At 34.5% G+C, this 16,452-nt stretch overlaps 1 protein-coding gene across 4 annotated transcripts in view; it reads right to left on the bottom strand.

Moving 5' to 3' along the window:
• The window catches only part of LOC121733075 (dual oxidase), a 45,626-nt gene that overhangs the window by 14,704 nt on the left and 14,470 nt on the right, over positions 1 to 16,452 (bottom strand). For 3 of the 4 annotated variants that reach the window (XM_042123176.1, XM_042123175.1, XM_042123177.1), the window contains 5 exons: positions 10,868 to 10,939; positions 7,177 to 7,338; positions 5,332 to 5,519; positions 1,009 to 1,092; positions 296 to 410 (listed from right to left, as the gene is read on the bottom strand). In XM_042123176.1, coding sequence (XP_041979110.1) covers positions 296 to 410; positions 1,009 to 1,092; positions 5,332 to 5,519; positions 7,177 to 7,338; positions 10,868 to 10,939 — 621 coding nt within the window. Of the gene's footprint in view, positions 1 to 295; positions 411 to 1,008; positions 1,093 to 5,331; positions 5,520 to 7,037; positions 7,065 to 7,176; positions 7,339 to 10,867; positions 10,940 to 16,452 lie in introns of those variants that run through there. The other variant, XM_042123178.1, reaches the window with a different exon arrangement.

The following is a 16,452-nucleotide window of genomic DNA, read 5'->3' as shown; positions in this document are numbered from 1 at the left end:
ATATTTTCGATGACGCAGCATTTCACTACCACGACTATAGAAAGTCATGTTTCAACTTCTGAACGGAGCCGCGGGGCTAAAATGGTCACATTTAGCAATTCCTCTCAATCAATTCAGCAAATGAATTGTCAAAACTGTCAAACTGACAAATGTCAAATCAGTACAAAAATACAGAAATGAATTGCAAGCAGAGTTGCATTTTGCGATTTTAGAAAAATGAAACATATCATGATTCTTCAAAGCGACCATTTTAGCCCCGCAGGTAGCATCTTTAAGGTGTGTGTGGTAGACTTACGGAAGAGTCTCTCGGGGCTGAGCATGCGCATGTAGTGTGGTGGGGGGTTGTTGAACAGCGGCACGCGCTTCGTGTTGCGCGGCGGCAGACCACCCTCGCTGGATAACGTGCCGTTCTGTAATGGTAGGTACATTAATATCGTAAAAAAATACGGGTTGTAATGACACAATAAACATTTGTAATGCTCCTTAACTGTATTATATTGTGTCAAACGAAACATATATTCAATGATTTCTCTACTCTTTAATGACGAAAAATCACAGAAAGCGCCATAATTGCCACCATGATAAGCTAAGACGAAAAAAATCTTAGTCATATTATGCCATAACTATGTGGCATAGTACTCATATTTATGACACAGTTGTCATGGTTATGGCAATGGACGGACCGCAGGTTGCAGTCGGGACTGCTCTAGAGCGGTTGCGTTGAACGATTGCTTCAATCGCTTAAGAACTGCTTAAACGGTCCGTGTATTGCAGATATGAATTTAGTATAGAAACATGTAGATCGCCGTGCGGCGACCGCATCTTGCTGTTAGTCTCGATTGTAAGATGCGGTCCGTCTATGGCCGGCCTTATACTCGTGTTGTTCGCCAGCATAGATGACGGGACATTGTCTATGCTAACCCATGTAGAGGTCGCAATTATAGGCTCATATTATAATGTGTGTGGGTATATAAGTGATGTACAGGCAGGCGAGGCTGCGGGGGGCACCTGAAACGACCTGAGCGCGTTCGCCCACGCCTCGCTGGCGCTGTACACGAAGCTGCCGTCGATCCACGACGTTATCTGGTTGATCTGAAACAAGATCAGAGGTGAATGGCATTTATTAAAAAAACTCGAGAGATGTCAAGGGACACCCGGATGAAATGAAGTTGCTTTCTATGAGAGAGGGAGACAGAAAGAGAAACACGCACACAAAAAGTGTCGTTACAACTTTTGCTCTTAATTTTTTCCATCTAGCAACCTTACGCTAAGCGCGATAAGAAACTTCGTTCCTAAACTAGATGACGCCCTCCACTCCGTTGCGCCAAAAATTATTGCACGGGAACCGTACATTTTCCGAGATAAAAAGTATCCTATATCCTTTCCCTGGACTCAAAGTATCTCCATACCTTTCAGCAAAACCGGTTAAGTGGTTTGGGCTTGAAAAAGTAACAGACAGACACACTTTCGCATTTACAATATTAGTATGGATGTTTCATACATAATATCCTAAGATCCGACCGTAAAATTCTGCAGGAATCGTTTTTTTCGATCAAATATATTTTAAAATAATCTTTAGAACATATAGAATGGATCAATGTTGGGTTGCCTTGTTAAAAGTAGCCGCAAGTACCTCTAATTGAGCAAAATGAAATTCAATAAAAAGGTAAGAACTAAGAAGGAATGACATTGAGGAATGACAGGACACTACGCATAAAAATAAAAACGCCTGTTACATAAAATAGCAATCCTGCGGGTTCTCGACGTCCTCAAATCCAGCTAGGCATAATAATTGTAGGCCTGAACTTTTGTCATATACAAAAGTGATGGCAACCCCAGTTTGCGGCTATCGTGCAACTGGCAACCATGGATATTCATGTACAAAATGCGTAAAACTTTAATTTTGTACCAAAATTATTAAAAAAATCGATGCTTCAATTTTGATGAAGAACTATGTCTGTTTACTGGCTGGCAACCCTAGGTTGCGGCTGACTTAGAACTGGCAACCATTTATACCTTATTTTGTCAAGTCATTTTCTTTCAAATGATGTAAAATTTACTGAAAAAAAAGATACATGCAAATTTATGCATTTATCTCATGAACATTAAACTTAGTTAAAGGTACTTGCGGCTACTTTTGACAAGGCAACCCAACATTAATCCATTCTACGTTCTAAAGATTATTTTAAAATATATTTGATCGAAAAAAACGATTCCTGCAGGATTTTACGGTCGGATCCAATACTATAATAATACTACGATTTTATTCTACTGTCTGTATAATCTACGTTCATTTCGCAAGTGGTAACCCGAAAGAGAAATATTATGTTGCCGTTGGTCATTTCAGTTTAGGAATCACAACTTATACAACTAACGGCCGTTCCCAATATATTTTGATCTATCTCTGGTTTTGCCCTACTAGAGATAAGAATAGCTCACATTAGACATTAGAGACATATATTTTGTGTCAATTCAATGTTAGCTGCGATCGGTTGTATGTCAAACCAGAGATAGATTGAATATTGGGAACGGCCGTTAAAGTTTACACAAAAGTTTTAAATACCATAAAGTAATTCAAAGTTGCCATGGACCGACCGATTGACCGTTAAAAGTACAAATGATTGTCCTTTTAAATCAAGATTAAGGCCATGATCTAGCTGTAAGTTGTAACATAAAAGCTACATTTAGTATTCCAAGATCGAATAAATAAAATATGCACGTTGCCATGTAAATTGAAGTAACGAGCATAAAATTGATAAGTAAATATCTCGCTGATCGAATAATAAGCGGTTCTTAGCGCAACGTTTATCACAATTAATTATAACCCGTACTAAATGGCCGCCAATTTATTATACACTTAACAGGCCATTAAACTGGTTTCAAATTCAATAGATTTTGGTATTATTAACATAAGAATTAGGCCGTACTCGCCGTAGGGAATTCGTTAGCAAAGGATTGTGTGCTGTTTGATTAAGGCGACGCCTTGATAATTTGGCTGTAGCGATATCAATTTTTCTCAGCAATTACTAAAGCTAAGAAATTAAAGTTCTTTTTCAGTATTCATCATGTCTTTGTCTTTGAATTACCCATAGCATAACACGATTGGTCAACTTTTATAACACAGAATAATCAATCAAAAAGACCTCTGTAAGAAAAGGGATTCGTATTTTGTCAACCGAGGAGAGTGATTTAAGCTTCCAAAATTTGTACATACTTACATAGATTGGTTCAAGTATACACTTTAATTTGTCCATAGATTATATGAAATGTATTTATGGTTTTTAATTTACGCGACAAAAACCATTATGTCACTTAATTATAATAATTAATTAATCTGAGTAATGTTTCAGCCTTCAGGACCGAAAATTATTTTAATCAGGATTCCGTATTTCCCTTTTTATTTGTCAATTTTTTATTTATTTTGCCGACTTTTTTCTTATAATATGGTAACTACGTGAAAATGTTAACTATATTATAATAATCGTAATCTTTTACGTTCCTTTATAAGCCAACACACCCTTTTATATTAGATATATTTTATATAATAGTTGCACTTTTCAATTTGTCGACGAATATAATATCTATTTATTAATAAAATAATTTATAAAATAATATATAAATCATAGAATAATATCTGTATCACGCACGCAGTTTCAACACGCATAATATCAATTGCAAATGATAAATTATTACAGCTTTTAGAGTCAATAGTGTATTAACTACTTGTTCGATATAGCTTTTAGAGTAAGTAGAGCAGTAACTTATAACTTATAAGACAATATAATAATTTTGTAGTTAAATTTGTAGAGTATTATAGCTGTTATTCTTAAATTTTATATATTAATTCAAAAGAGTAAATTATCAACTTGGTTTCTTATAGTAATAAAAAAATCCGCAGTGTATCAAACTATTCTCTATTTCGGTCGTTTGTTTGCAGATATATTATTTATAGTTATACAATAATATTATATTGTAGGTAATGGCATCATCTGTCAATAGAGTATTCTAAATTTTAATGCATTAAAAAATTACAAACTTTCATAACTGTAAGTGGAGTCGAGATTCCCAAACTTATTTTGTCTACGGCCCACTTTGAAAACAAAATATTATGTTTTAGCACCCCCATTGTTTCAATTTAAAACGTATCCAGATGAAATAATCACCCCCCAAGCCTCTACACAACGCCCCCATTTTTTTCTAGGTCTCACACCGCCCAGACCTTCAACGCCCTCAAGGGGGCGTTATCGCCCACGCGAGTTTCTTACGCCGGTTCTTCTCGGCGGGGTAGTTCCCGAACCGGTGTTAGGCAACGTAGTTTCTTCGTTCGACTTTCAAAAAGTGTATCATGATACCCATTTTGAATAAAAAGATATTTTATTTATTTATTTTATTTTATTTGGGAAAGTCTGATATAGTGTGTAATGTGTATACATAATAATATATACACATTACACAGTACCCAGTCTGGACCTCTTTAATACTTAGTAATTCTATAAGTTCTCAAGTGGCCACGGCAGACTTTGATGTTAATCGTGTGTGAGAGGAGATCTAGGTTAGATGGTGCCATTAAATTTTATTGCATCGTGTCCGGCCTTCAGACACAATCGGACCACGTTTAGGTGTTAATACTAGTTTCATTTATTGGACTTTAAGCACTACATCTCTAAGTACAACCAAAGTAATTCGATAAAGATAGAAAACATTATTTTTAAATTATATGACAATGTTTTGAAAAAAAAAAGTTATATAATATCTTTAAATAACATATCGTGAGCTTTAGCTTAATATAAACTGAATTAAAATAAGGTATTCATCTTCCCTTAATAATATTTTGAACAGTCTTTAGCTAAATCTACGTAATGTAAGCGCTTTTGTTTATTTTGTACTCATCTGTAACTTAGATTTTTTAAAATAATATCTTAGCTTTTCTATCATCAAAGTAATAGTTAAGCTGTTTTAAGCTTAACCTGTTTTAACTGTTTTAACTCAATATTTTGAACTGCTTGTATCTGAAAGCACATAACGTAAACGCTTATAATATTTTTCTTGTTTTTTTTTTCTTAGGGAAAGTCACAGCATTTTAAGACAACAGTGAGATACACGTTACACATTGATATGCCAATTAAAAGTTTCCACTAGTGTATAATGAGTTACACTTAAATCTAACATACAAAGCTTCAAATCATAACAAACACAACATATGACTTAAAATAAGCTACATAAATTTAAAACTGCTGACAATAAGCAACAAAGCTTATTAAACCATATTGTCTACTCATATTTTTTTCTTCTCTAACATACTGTTAATAGTCATTTCTTTATTGTTCTTACCTGTTCCCTCGGGCTGTTAGGGCTCTGTCCGGTGTTCCTGTCGTAGGCTGCGCGGTGGAAGGGCATGTACTTGGCGCCCTTGCAGTCGGGGTCGTACATGTGGTCGCACTGCTCCACGGGTATGCGGTGCTGCTCTATCGGACACCCGGACTCCGACGCCATCACTATCTCGCCAGTTACTACTTGACCTGGGGAGGGAAGTTCGTTTTAATGGAAGTCGGACTCGAATGGGCCATTAGCCTACCACGCATTTATTTCCACCGCTGAAGCAGCGTTTATGTCACCAGAATCAACAGTGGTTACCAACCACGAAAACCCTTTGACATGCTCTCAGAGGTATCCGAGGGACAAGCTAAATCCGTCCTGGGACTCGCAACGACATTAATTAGAAGAAAGATCTTAGACTCGAAAGTCGCTACCTCACACGCTACTATATTTGACCTAACCGCGGGGGTAGAAGCTAATTTTTATGGAAGTGGATTTAATCGATATTTTTATTTCGCATTTTTTTTGTGTTGTCACGTTTTAACCAGACGTTGAAGAAAATTACTGGGCTTTAGGTACTTATCGTAGAACTATTGATTTTGTATAATATTTTTAAAATCTAATTTAAATGAATACAAACACGTGTAGCCAAAGAATTTATTGATAAAATATTCATAGATGATGTTATTAAATAACATACCCACTATTTACCCAATTAAAAAGATAAATGAACGGATGCACTTCACCGCTACCGTGTTGATATTTATAACATGTTCATGTTCATAACATAAATATAGTGCAACATGTTACATGATGTAAAGATCAAAATAATATTATGTTGCACAACTATTATTATACGAATAAAAATAAATATTTAGATATCCACCGTAGGTTCTAGTTCAATTGAAAATTATAGTCCGTCAAGAAAGTGAAGAAATTAAAAAGTGGCAACATCGTAGTGTCATCCCTTTTTTCTTAGATTGATTTGAAAGGGATGACACTACGATGTTGCCACTTTTTAATTTCTTCACTTTCTTGACAGACTATAACTTTGTAAGCATTTACCAATGCTATTTCACTGGGTTAAGTGACGTGTAGGTGTAAAGGACAAGATAATGCTTATGTATTTACTTACACTTCGGCACAATAAAATTACTGCTATGTCAATGAAACACCGTAATCAATGTGGGAGTTATTATTATTACTTCAATACTAGATACCCTTTGTCGGCCGTAGTTACGTTATGGGCGTAGCATGACGAAATGCTTTTATTTACGGACTATGAATCATAACTTGCTAACAGTCGATGCCTTAGGCCTTAGGAAATTCCTGTACATATATGGTAAGACTGTCTTATTCGCTATCCAATTGATTAGCCTGAGTCTGGCTGGTTCACGTCTGCCGTCTCAAGCTATCTATCCCATGGGATCTGGTAAAAACCCTGCCGAAGAAAACCAGCAGTGCTGTTTTATTCGCCAGCGAGGGCAGTCCATCCTATATATACATGAAAAGCTTGAAAAATGCGCTGGCTGGTTCGTATCTGACTTATGGATCACCGTCTCATAAGGATCCTTGTAAAATTTACCGCAGAAAGACAGAAATGAAGTCCTATATGCTAGCGAGGGCAGAGCGTCCTGCCTGCGCATGAAGACCTTGAAGAGGTTCGAGCTTGGCTATGTCTAACCAGAGCTAATTAACCGAAAAAGCCTGCTGAAACTTACCAAAGAAAGCCAGCAGGGCTGTCCTATTCGCCAACGAGAGAGTAACCCATCCTGTCCGCGCATGAAGAGTCGGCTAGCCTGGCAAGTTTGTACCAACTATCCATAACTATTTACCCACAGGTAGCTTAGTATTTCGTACCGAAGAAAGCCAGCAGGGCTGTCCTATTCGCCAGCGAGGGAAGTCCATCCTGACCACGCATAAAGAGCTTGGAGAGTGCGCGTGCGCCGGGCCGGTCTGCGCCCGCCATCATGTACACGCCGTCCGCGTACGACGCCGGCGTCTTGCGTGTAAGTCGGCTACCTGCGAAAATGTGACGTCACTATTAAAATACAGTTGATAGCAAAGTACATAAAGGGTATGTTCCGAAATTTGTCCCAGTGAACTAGTCAGTGCTCATACTCATGACATATTGTTACAAATAAAGTAATACTTAATGGTGTGTACTGTGTATGTGTCCCTTATTGTATAGATTTCACATTAAAAGTAGCAGCACTGATGGATTTTTTTTAATACTTTATATGGACTTTATGACGTTGTGATGTGTCTCATAGAAACATAGAAGTCAGAAGTAACTCTTTCAGCACACTACTTTCATAGTGGACTTTATGAAAGGGACACATACACTCCCTAAATTATTATCACCCTCTTTTGTTATCTTATATAACGGCGTGCGCGATTAACTTGTCTGTTGGCAACTCATTTTGAGATAAGTTTCATAATGTACTCGTATGTTATCTGTTGGAGCGGCCAGCACACCGGATGGGGTTTTGAGTGACGCTGTCTAACTGACGATGGATATTTGAAAGGTGACCTGAAAAATATCAGAATTATTGTGAATGTCGGAAGGCACGGTGTATGCTCCCAAACCCATCGGCTCCAAATCTCACGATATTTGGTTAATCACAGCTTTATTTCAGCACCTAATGTACGCCCACAATCATGGAGAATGAATGCAATGTTATTCCACAGTCATTGAATCAGTTTCAAATACCGCTCAACGATCCGATTGGATGGATGGATGAAATGGATTTTCAAATGTGTTAGTCGCGCTAAAACTCGAAAACGGCTAAACGGATTGGGCTAATTTTAGTCTTAAAGTATTCGTAAAAGTCCATGGAAGGTTTTAAAGTGACACGAAGTTCACCGAGACAGCTAGTACCTTATATACGAGAAGCTAATGCAACTTAGTTGGCATGCCAACTGAACACAATATAAATTTATATAAATATACTACACTATCAGTGATCAGCGTAGTTATAAAGTAATTAATAATAATAATAATAATATCTATGGACGCTTCACACCACGTCAGTCTGGCCCCGTGCTAAGTACCTAAAGGACTTGTGTTACAAGTACCAGACAACGGAAATATATTTAATACTTTTATACTATACATATATTTAAGATTTTTATTATATCATACACATATTTAATACACATCCAGACCCGGGAACATTGAAAACTTTTTGTTCCGTCGGCGGGATTCGAACCCGCGACCTCCGGCTTGAGCTACCGACGCGCTCACCACTGAGCCACAGAGGTCGTCGCATTGATTTCACATTGATTGAACTTAATATGTTTTACTTTATTCAATACATAAATTACAGGAAATTCTTGAAGCTCGCAATGATAAATATGATACGTTCGCCACATAATATGTTGCCTATGAGTATTACTAATAGGTGTGATTAGTATTTAAAAACATTACTACTTAATATTTAATGTAAGTAATCATCACTACCGAGTCGAAACTTAAGAATAAATTGTAATCTTGTAGTTAAATAAGAAACGGACTTTGATTTAGTAGCGTTATAACTGCCCAATGTGAGCATTATGTTTACATCAAGTTCAAAATGAATTAAAGTAAAGAATAAGTGAGCACTGTATATCTGGTACCTATATAAGTATAATATGATAATATGTGATTGCCATGACGTCTTGGTTATGTAGGTCGTGTTACATATTTAAACTTTTAAGAATCACTCTAGATCCGGTCAGACAATAATATCCTCTGTGATGATAATAATTAATTCATCTGTTTTTAAAATATGTCATGTAAATATTTTTATTATATAAAAATATTAAAAGAAAAAAAAATCGCAAGTAATACTAAATTTTTCGTGCGTGAAATAAAAAGCAGCGTAGCGCGTTGAAGTCTTTTACATTAGGCTTTAGAAAACACAATAGAAAATTGACATAAAGTTATATAAATATTTGTATAATAATTAAGTAATTATCTGTTTATTTTTATTTAGAAATAGCTGTTGCCCGCGACTTCGTCCGCGTCAACATAGTATAATAACAAAGACTTTTTGGAAGTCGGTTAAAAAGTAGCCTAAGTTACACCTTACTACATCAGCTATCTACCAAAAAAAGTCCCGGCAAAATAGCTCCAGCCGTTTCAGAGATTAGCCGGAACAAACAGACAGACAGACAGACATACAGGCAAAAATTGTAAAAAATGTTGATTTGGTGTTTGTAGCGTATATAGATTCATATTATGTATGTAGTAAAAAAACGGTTCTTTCAATATTACAAGCAGACACTCCAATTTTATTTATATGTATATATATGTATAGATAATTCATGAAATTATTAAGATTATTATTATTTATTAGGATCCCATTTGAAGATGTGAATTTAAAGTAATAAAATAAATGTTGTTTGTAGGTATGATTAATTGTTATAAATATAATTATTACCTCCCTGTACGCGATTAATGATAGCTGTAATAATTGTAATTGTTATTAATTTACTGTCAAACATGTGTAATTATCACGAAATATGTTGAAAGATGAATACAATATTAATAATATTATGTATTCATCTGAAGATTCAAGACGAATTGTTGTAGCGTAAAGCTTTCAACGAAATAAAAAAACAGCAAAAATCAGTTTTCAAACTTTCTTGAAGTTTATTATCTTTAGCATATAGTGCGTAAAGTGTCTTGTAAGTTCATAGAATAAATAAAATGTGATAAAATAAACATTATTTTCATAACTTATGATATTAGTAATGATATTATATCTCAAGATTTACAATAACTATTAAACACTAATATGTCCAATAGATGTGACAGTACTACAGATATGATCTAATAATCGATTCTGAATCGATATAACCTAATTCTACTAAAACACCTGCTACGTCAAGGCCGAACCGATTATTTCTATCGATTATAATCGACATTAACTTGTCAGGTGAATATCATAATCGAGTAACGTCGATTTAATATCGACAGCTGACATACACTTGGATGTTGAAGCTGTGACATGTCATGTCGCTTCTAATGGAACTACTTAATTGTATGTATGTTTGTGTAATTGAAATATTGACTATTCTACAAAATTAATATTTATTACGTTTAGGGCCTGTTTCACCACTTTCCGGCACTTTATCAGGAATAAAGTGCCGGATAGGCTATCCACAACTTTTTTGACAGATTCTCCATACTCCATCTGTCAAGTTAAGTGGTGGATAGCCTATCCGGCACTTATCAGTTAGTGGTGAAACAGGCCCTTAGATACTTTTCGGAATAAATATTAAACTGAAATTATGTAACTTTTTATATGGCAGCAGATTTCCTACTTGAAAAAAATCTTCTTTTTATACAAAGTTGATTCGCGCTTAGACAGTGAATTATATTGATTATGTAAATGGGAGGCCTCAGCAACACAATCACTAGAAAACATCTTATAATAATATAATCTCAGCATAATTAACTAGTTACTAAATATTTTTTGTTTCTTAATATAACAACTTTAAATTACTTAAAACGCAACTCAAATTCGTCCAATTATTAAATTGTATTTTTTAGGGAATAACTTACCGACGGACCCCCAGTCGGGATAGGCTCTGTTGTTGAACCAGCCATCGTACCGCTGCTTCTCGTAGTACACCTCTGTAACAAAATACGCATTATACAAATAAAATGTAATAATAATAACAATATCTATTAAGGATAAATAATAATAACAATATCTACTAAGGACGCATCTTGCCACGTCCCGTGCTAAGTACGTAAAGGGCTTGTGTTACAGGTACCAGACAACGGAAATAATATACAGTAATGACTGGTGAGACAGGATCAATACTTAAGGAGAGTACTCGGTACTCGATTCTCATTATAATTTATAATCATGTAATAAAATTAGTTACTAAATTTTGACCAAATTTTCCTTTAAATAGATATTATCTATAGAATATCATGGATACTTAGTAAATTACTATGCGGCCGGCGCGGCGGCGTGCGCCCTGCGCCGCGCGCTACCCTTCCCGCGCGCAGTGTCCATGCTTTGGGTAAATAATTATTATTTAACTTTAAGGCTACATTTACTCAATAATCAATTGATATAATTTTTTTGTCATGTCTCACCAGTCACCACTCACCAGTCATGCTGTACTCGTATTTAATACTTTTGTACTACTTATACATATATTATGTTTAAGATTTTTATTATGACGCGTATATTTAATACACATCCATGACCCAGTAACATTGAAAACTTTTTTGTCCTGTCGCGTCGGTGAGTTCGAACCCGCGACCCCCGGCTTGTGCGCTGACCACACGCTCAATCACTGAGCCACAGACGAGGTCGTCGATCATAGAGTGACATTTTATTTGAATTTTTGTCGGTCGCGTTCGCTTGCCGCGTTGATCGGAACGAAGTGATAATAGTAATAAGTAGAAATATTTTAGTTTTTCTGCAACACCTGTGGGCAATTTTCCAGTCGGTAATGCCGACAATTAAGCTGACATGCACTTGGAATATCTATGAAATATCTGTCGAATGCGTATTATTTAATCGCGCTATATGTCCTTTGACACATATTTTTTGCTGCGACATAAATTATGTTATAAACGTTTTTGTTAAACATTGTTAAAATGAATTCTCAATAAAAATGTATAATATACATTTATGACTGGCTCTGAACATGCCAATACCAACTTTAAAATGACGTTTAAATATTACGTTTGCGTAATTTTGTTGAAATTTTCATGAAACGTATTTACTTTAAGCTTACCTAAAAAGTATTGAAACCCCCAGATCTTTAATATTATAGTCTCTTATCCCCTAGATCTATAAACATTAACTATAAGTATCTCTTGCTCAAAATCTACTTTTGATAAATTTATTCTAAATTTAATTTAAAGAGTAATAATTAATTTTATGCAATTTAAAAATATGACCATGGGGTTGCAATAAAGTTTTATTTATTTATTTATTAATATCTAATTTTGAGTTACATGGTAACAAAAATTTTTGTCTATTAAATTACTTTAATTAAAATACATAATATAAGATTTTTTTGCTAACATTTGAGCTAAGTATAGACATAATTAAAGTTTTTGTTCTTTTTTGATCAAAATGAATTAAAACTGAGTATAGTTGTTAATATATCTAGCTACTGTATAAACCTTTTTAATCGAGATAAATTAATAATTTATTATCGTATACGTACAAGGCATACGTGACTGAATGCGAATGTAACCTTAAAATTGCAATAAAATAGGATCAATATATAATGTCACAGACGATAAATAACAAGGTACGGGTTAAGTAGGTTAAACTGTAACTAAATGTATCACTTTGTTTTTGTATGAGTACTGAGTAATACATATTTATTGTATTAAGAGCAAATATAGATGCACAAAAAGTTCTCGATCTAGTAATGTGTCATGTAAGAACTCTGTTTTTAAAGACAAGCGTGTGTACGTTCATTCAAAATGGTCGGTCAACATTAAAAAATATATAAAAATATCGTGATTTTTTTTTAAACGATGATAGGTTAACATTTCTGTCGTTGTCAAATAATGTTATAATATTTGAATTAAATTATTGATATCCGTATAAATATGACCTACAAGCTGTCCCGGCAAACGTTGTTTTGCCATAAAATGATTTTCCCTGTTTTCCTGCTTTTGTCTTGAAGTTTTTTCTGATTTTTTTATAGACCTCACGGAGCCCGAGACCTTTCCAACGAATGCAAAACCGTGGAAATCGGTTCGTGCATTCTGTTGTTATAGCGTCAGGAAATAAAACCCGACTTATTTTTATATATTAGATTATAATATTATACAAGGATTAATATTTTATAATATTTTGAACATTTGGAGAGGTTTCATTTATAACTTATTCATATAACTTAATTAACGTCATAGTATACAAAGAAACGTGATAAATTATCCTTTTTATAATGCCTAACAAAGTTAATGAAGAAAGAGGAAAAAATGAATCCGGCAACTCACAACGGCTCAGTTTTTGCGCTAATTAGTAAATGTTTTTGCACTGAAATGAGATCATGTTTTGATGGTTTGTATGACTAATTAGAAATGTCGTGCAATGTACGTAATTGTCTATGCATGTATGATATATTTATTAAAGTTAGTTAGTTATTAAAGATAGTTAGATATATATTTATATTAGATATATCTATTAAAGATAGTTAGTTTGATATTGAATGTACCGTAACTTCTTGGTGGAAATTCATGTTTCACAGTAATAACATACACTTTTCATGCACTTTTTCCACTTTATTAATTTATTTTATTACAATTATGTTTCACACATAATTCCTCATTTAGTCTCATTAGCAACATCAAAGCCTGTCTTCAGACATCCTTCAGTGTATTTGAGTGGCAACACAATGGTATTTTTTCTAATAATTAGTAAAGATATTCTAAAATACGATGATCATACGAATAATGGCAAAACTTGACAATTTACAAGTTTTTTTTTGTTTTGGCGAAGTAGGTACGAGATGTTTTTTAGGATGTATTATGGAAGAATGATTTTGTTGCTAGGCGTAGGCCACAATGAAGAAAAACGCTTACGAAAACAACACGTATAGGATGTTGCGACTAGATTAAATACCTACAACTCAAAGCATAATAGTTTTTGACGCTACCAAAGCCTAGCCTAGCCTATCTACCAAATCTTTCCCCTCCATCCCTTACTCACATTTATGGTATACCTTTCGCCAGTCCCGTTTCAAAAATTCTCATATTACGTGTCGTGTCGTAACAGAATATTTAGACTATGTGACACTATCTGGCAACTTTATCTATACAAACAAGTCCACCTATTATTTATTTTATCACAGTATGTTATTACTGTAAAGTTAGTTTTTATTTTGTAAATCTGCATCAAACTTTTTGCGCAATTGTTTTATATTGCGAAATGTTAATCCATAATATTTACTACATTATTAAATTCGAAACTGTGTATCTTGTCACCTCTTAGCCCTTAAGCTGCCGAACCGATTCAGATGAGCTACATTCAGTTCCGATAGTGGACATAGGATAGTTTTTGTATTGAAAATGTTCTCGGATGATATTTCTGTCTGTGCTAGTGTGCTATTAAGTGTGAAAGTAAATTCATTGCCTCTGTACGATATTAAAATAAATAAAATAAAGAACAGCAGTACTTAGTGTATAATATGATTAGGACTAGAGTACATAATGTTAAAAATAAAGGAAGCAAATCCCGCTCAAGGAGAAAATCCTTATCGATTCATTGAAAACGAGGCACTCGAACACTTGCACTTATGTTTGTTCATGTCGAGGAAGTGTTTATACACTAACAAGTAACATGTAATGTATGCGTGTACATAACACACTGATGCGTTGTCAAAGATTATTGCTAAGGTAGATTAAGTGTTGTTTACACCAGTATCTTAGCTAAAAATATAAGCTAGAGTTCGTTTACAATTCATACGTGGGAAAGGCATGCTTCGTCACGAATGGGCCGGCTTGACCGGAGAAATACCACGGGCTCACAGAAAACCGGCGTGAAACAGCGCTTACGCTGTGTTTCGCCGAGTGAGTGAGTTTACCGGAGGCCCAATCCTCTACCCTTTTCCCTTTCCTACCCTCTCCTTATTCCTTCCCTACCCTCCCCTATTCTCTTCCCTCCCCTCCTCTATTACCCTATTCCCTCTTAAAAGGCCGGCAACGCACCTACAACTCTTCTGATGCTGCGAGTGTCCATGGGCAGCAGAAGTTGCTTTCCATCAGGTGACCCGTTTGCTCGTTTGCCCCCTTATATCATAAAAAAAACTGTGCTATCTGTCTGTTACCTCTTCAGTCTTCACGCCTAAAACACTCAACCGATTTTGTAGAATGGTATGGAGATACTTTGTATCCCGGAAAAGGACATAGGATACTTTTTATCCCGGAAAATATACGTTTTTAGCGTGATAAACGAATTTTGGGCGCAACGGAATTTAAATTCATCTAGTATTAAATAATTGTTACCATAAGAACTCAGATATATTTTTTTTAAGTTTCAAACGTAGTCTATTTTATTGCGTATGAAAGCTGGATCGTGCTGTACTATAAATTAAACTTACTACTACTATCTAATATATAAAATTCTCGTGTCACAGTTTTCGTTGCCATACTCCTCCGAAACGGCTTGACCGATTCTCTTGAAATTTTGTGAGCATGTTGAGTAGGTCTGAGAATCGGCCAACATCTACTTTTCATACAAAAAAAAACAATTATATGGCAAAATAACGTTTGCCGGGACAGCTAGTTTTTTATAAATATGCACCTAAACTATTTTTTAATACAATGGATAAATATTATGACATACATTTTATTTCAATTCAAACATATTCGTTGTTTAACGTTGATTACTATTATGAATATACACTTTTACAATACATAATAATATTATGAATTTGCATATAATATTACCGCATGTAGCAACAATAATATGGTATTATCACATATGGACCCAAGAAATCAGCTACGTATTACATAGTTGCAGCTAATATTATGTATTTAAAATCCATCGTTATTATTGTCTTCAATAATTATAAATTTTATTTTGGTGAATGAATTGCTAATACGGTATTATATTCACTTTCTAACTGACTTCCGTTAACGAAAAATAAATCATCAATGAATTTTTAAGAAAATACCTTGGAAACTCGGTAAATTACAATCGAATAATACAAGATGACTAAACTGCAATCACGAATTACGGGTCACGTTTTTGACTGTTTCTGCGTCAGGCCTTTTTGTTTGACAGAAGATCCAGCTAAATCACCAAATCCCTATTAAAGGCATTTTTTCGGGTTTTCTATCAAAAGTTTGTTTATAATATAATTTTAACACCATAAAATATTTTAAAACCATTACGGCACTTTTAAGAATATAATTATTTATGAAACGGCAAAGTAGGTATGTGAAGAATTCAATGACATGTAAAACAATTTGTGAATACTTTGTAGGCTTATTGGGGCTAGCTTAAAACCTCGTTTCACTAAATTATATTACCGTTAAAATTATTTTCAAGTCACGACCACTCAAAAAGAGTCATTCTTATTTCTAAGACCGACTTCTAGCAATGTATGTTGGTGTCCATACTAATATTATGAATGCAAAAGTGTGTCTGTCTGTCTGTT

Source organism: Aricia agestis, chromosome 13 (genome assembly GCF_905147365.1).
Source record: "Aricia agestis chromosome 13, ilAriAges1.1, whole genome shotgun sequence".
Lineage (NCBI taxonomy): Eukaryota > Metazoa > Arthropoda > Insecta > Lepidoptera > Lycaenidae > Aricia > Aricia agestis.
The sequence above is the reverse complement of the archived record's forward strand: the minus strand, read 5'-3'. Positions and strand labels throughout refer to the sequence as shown.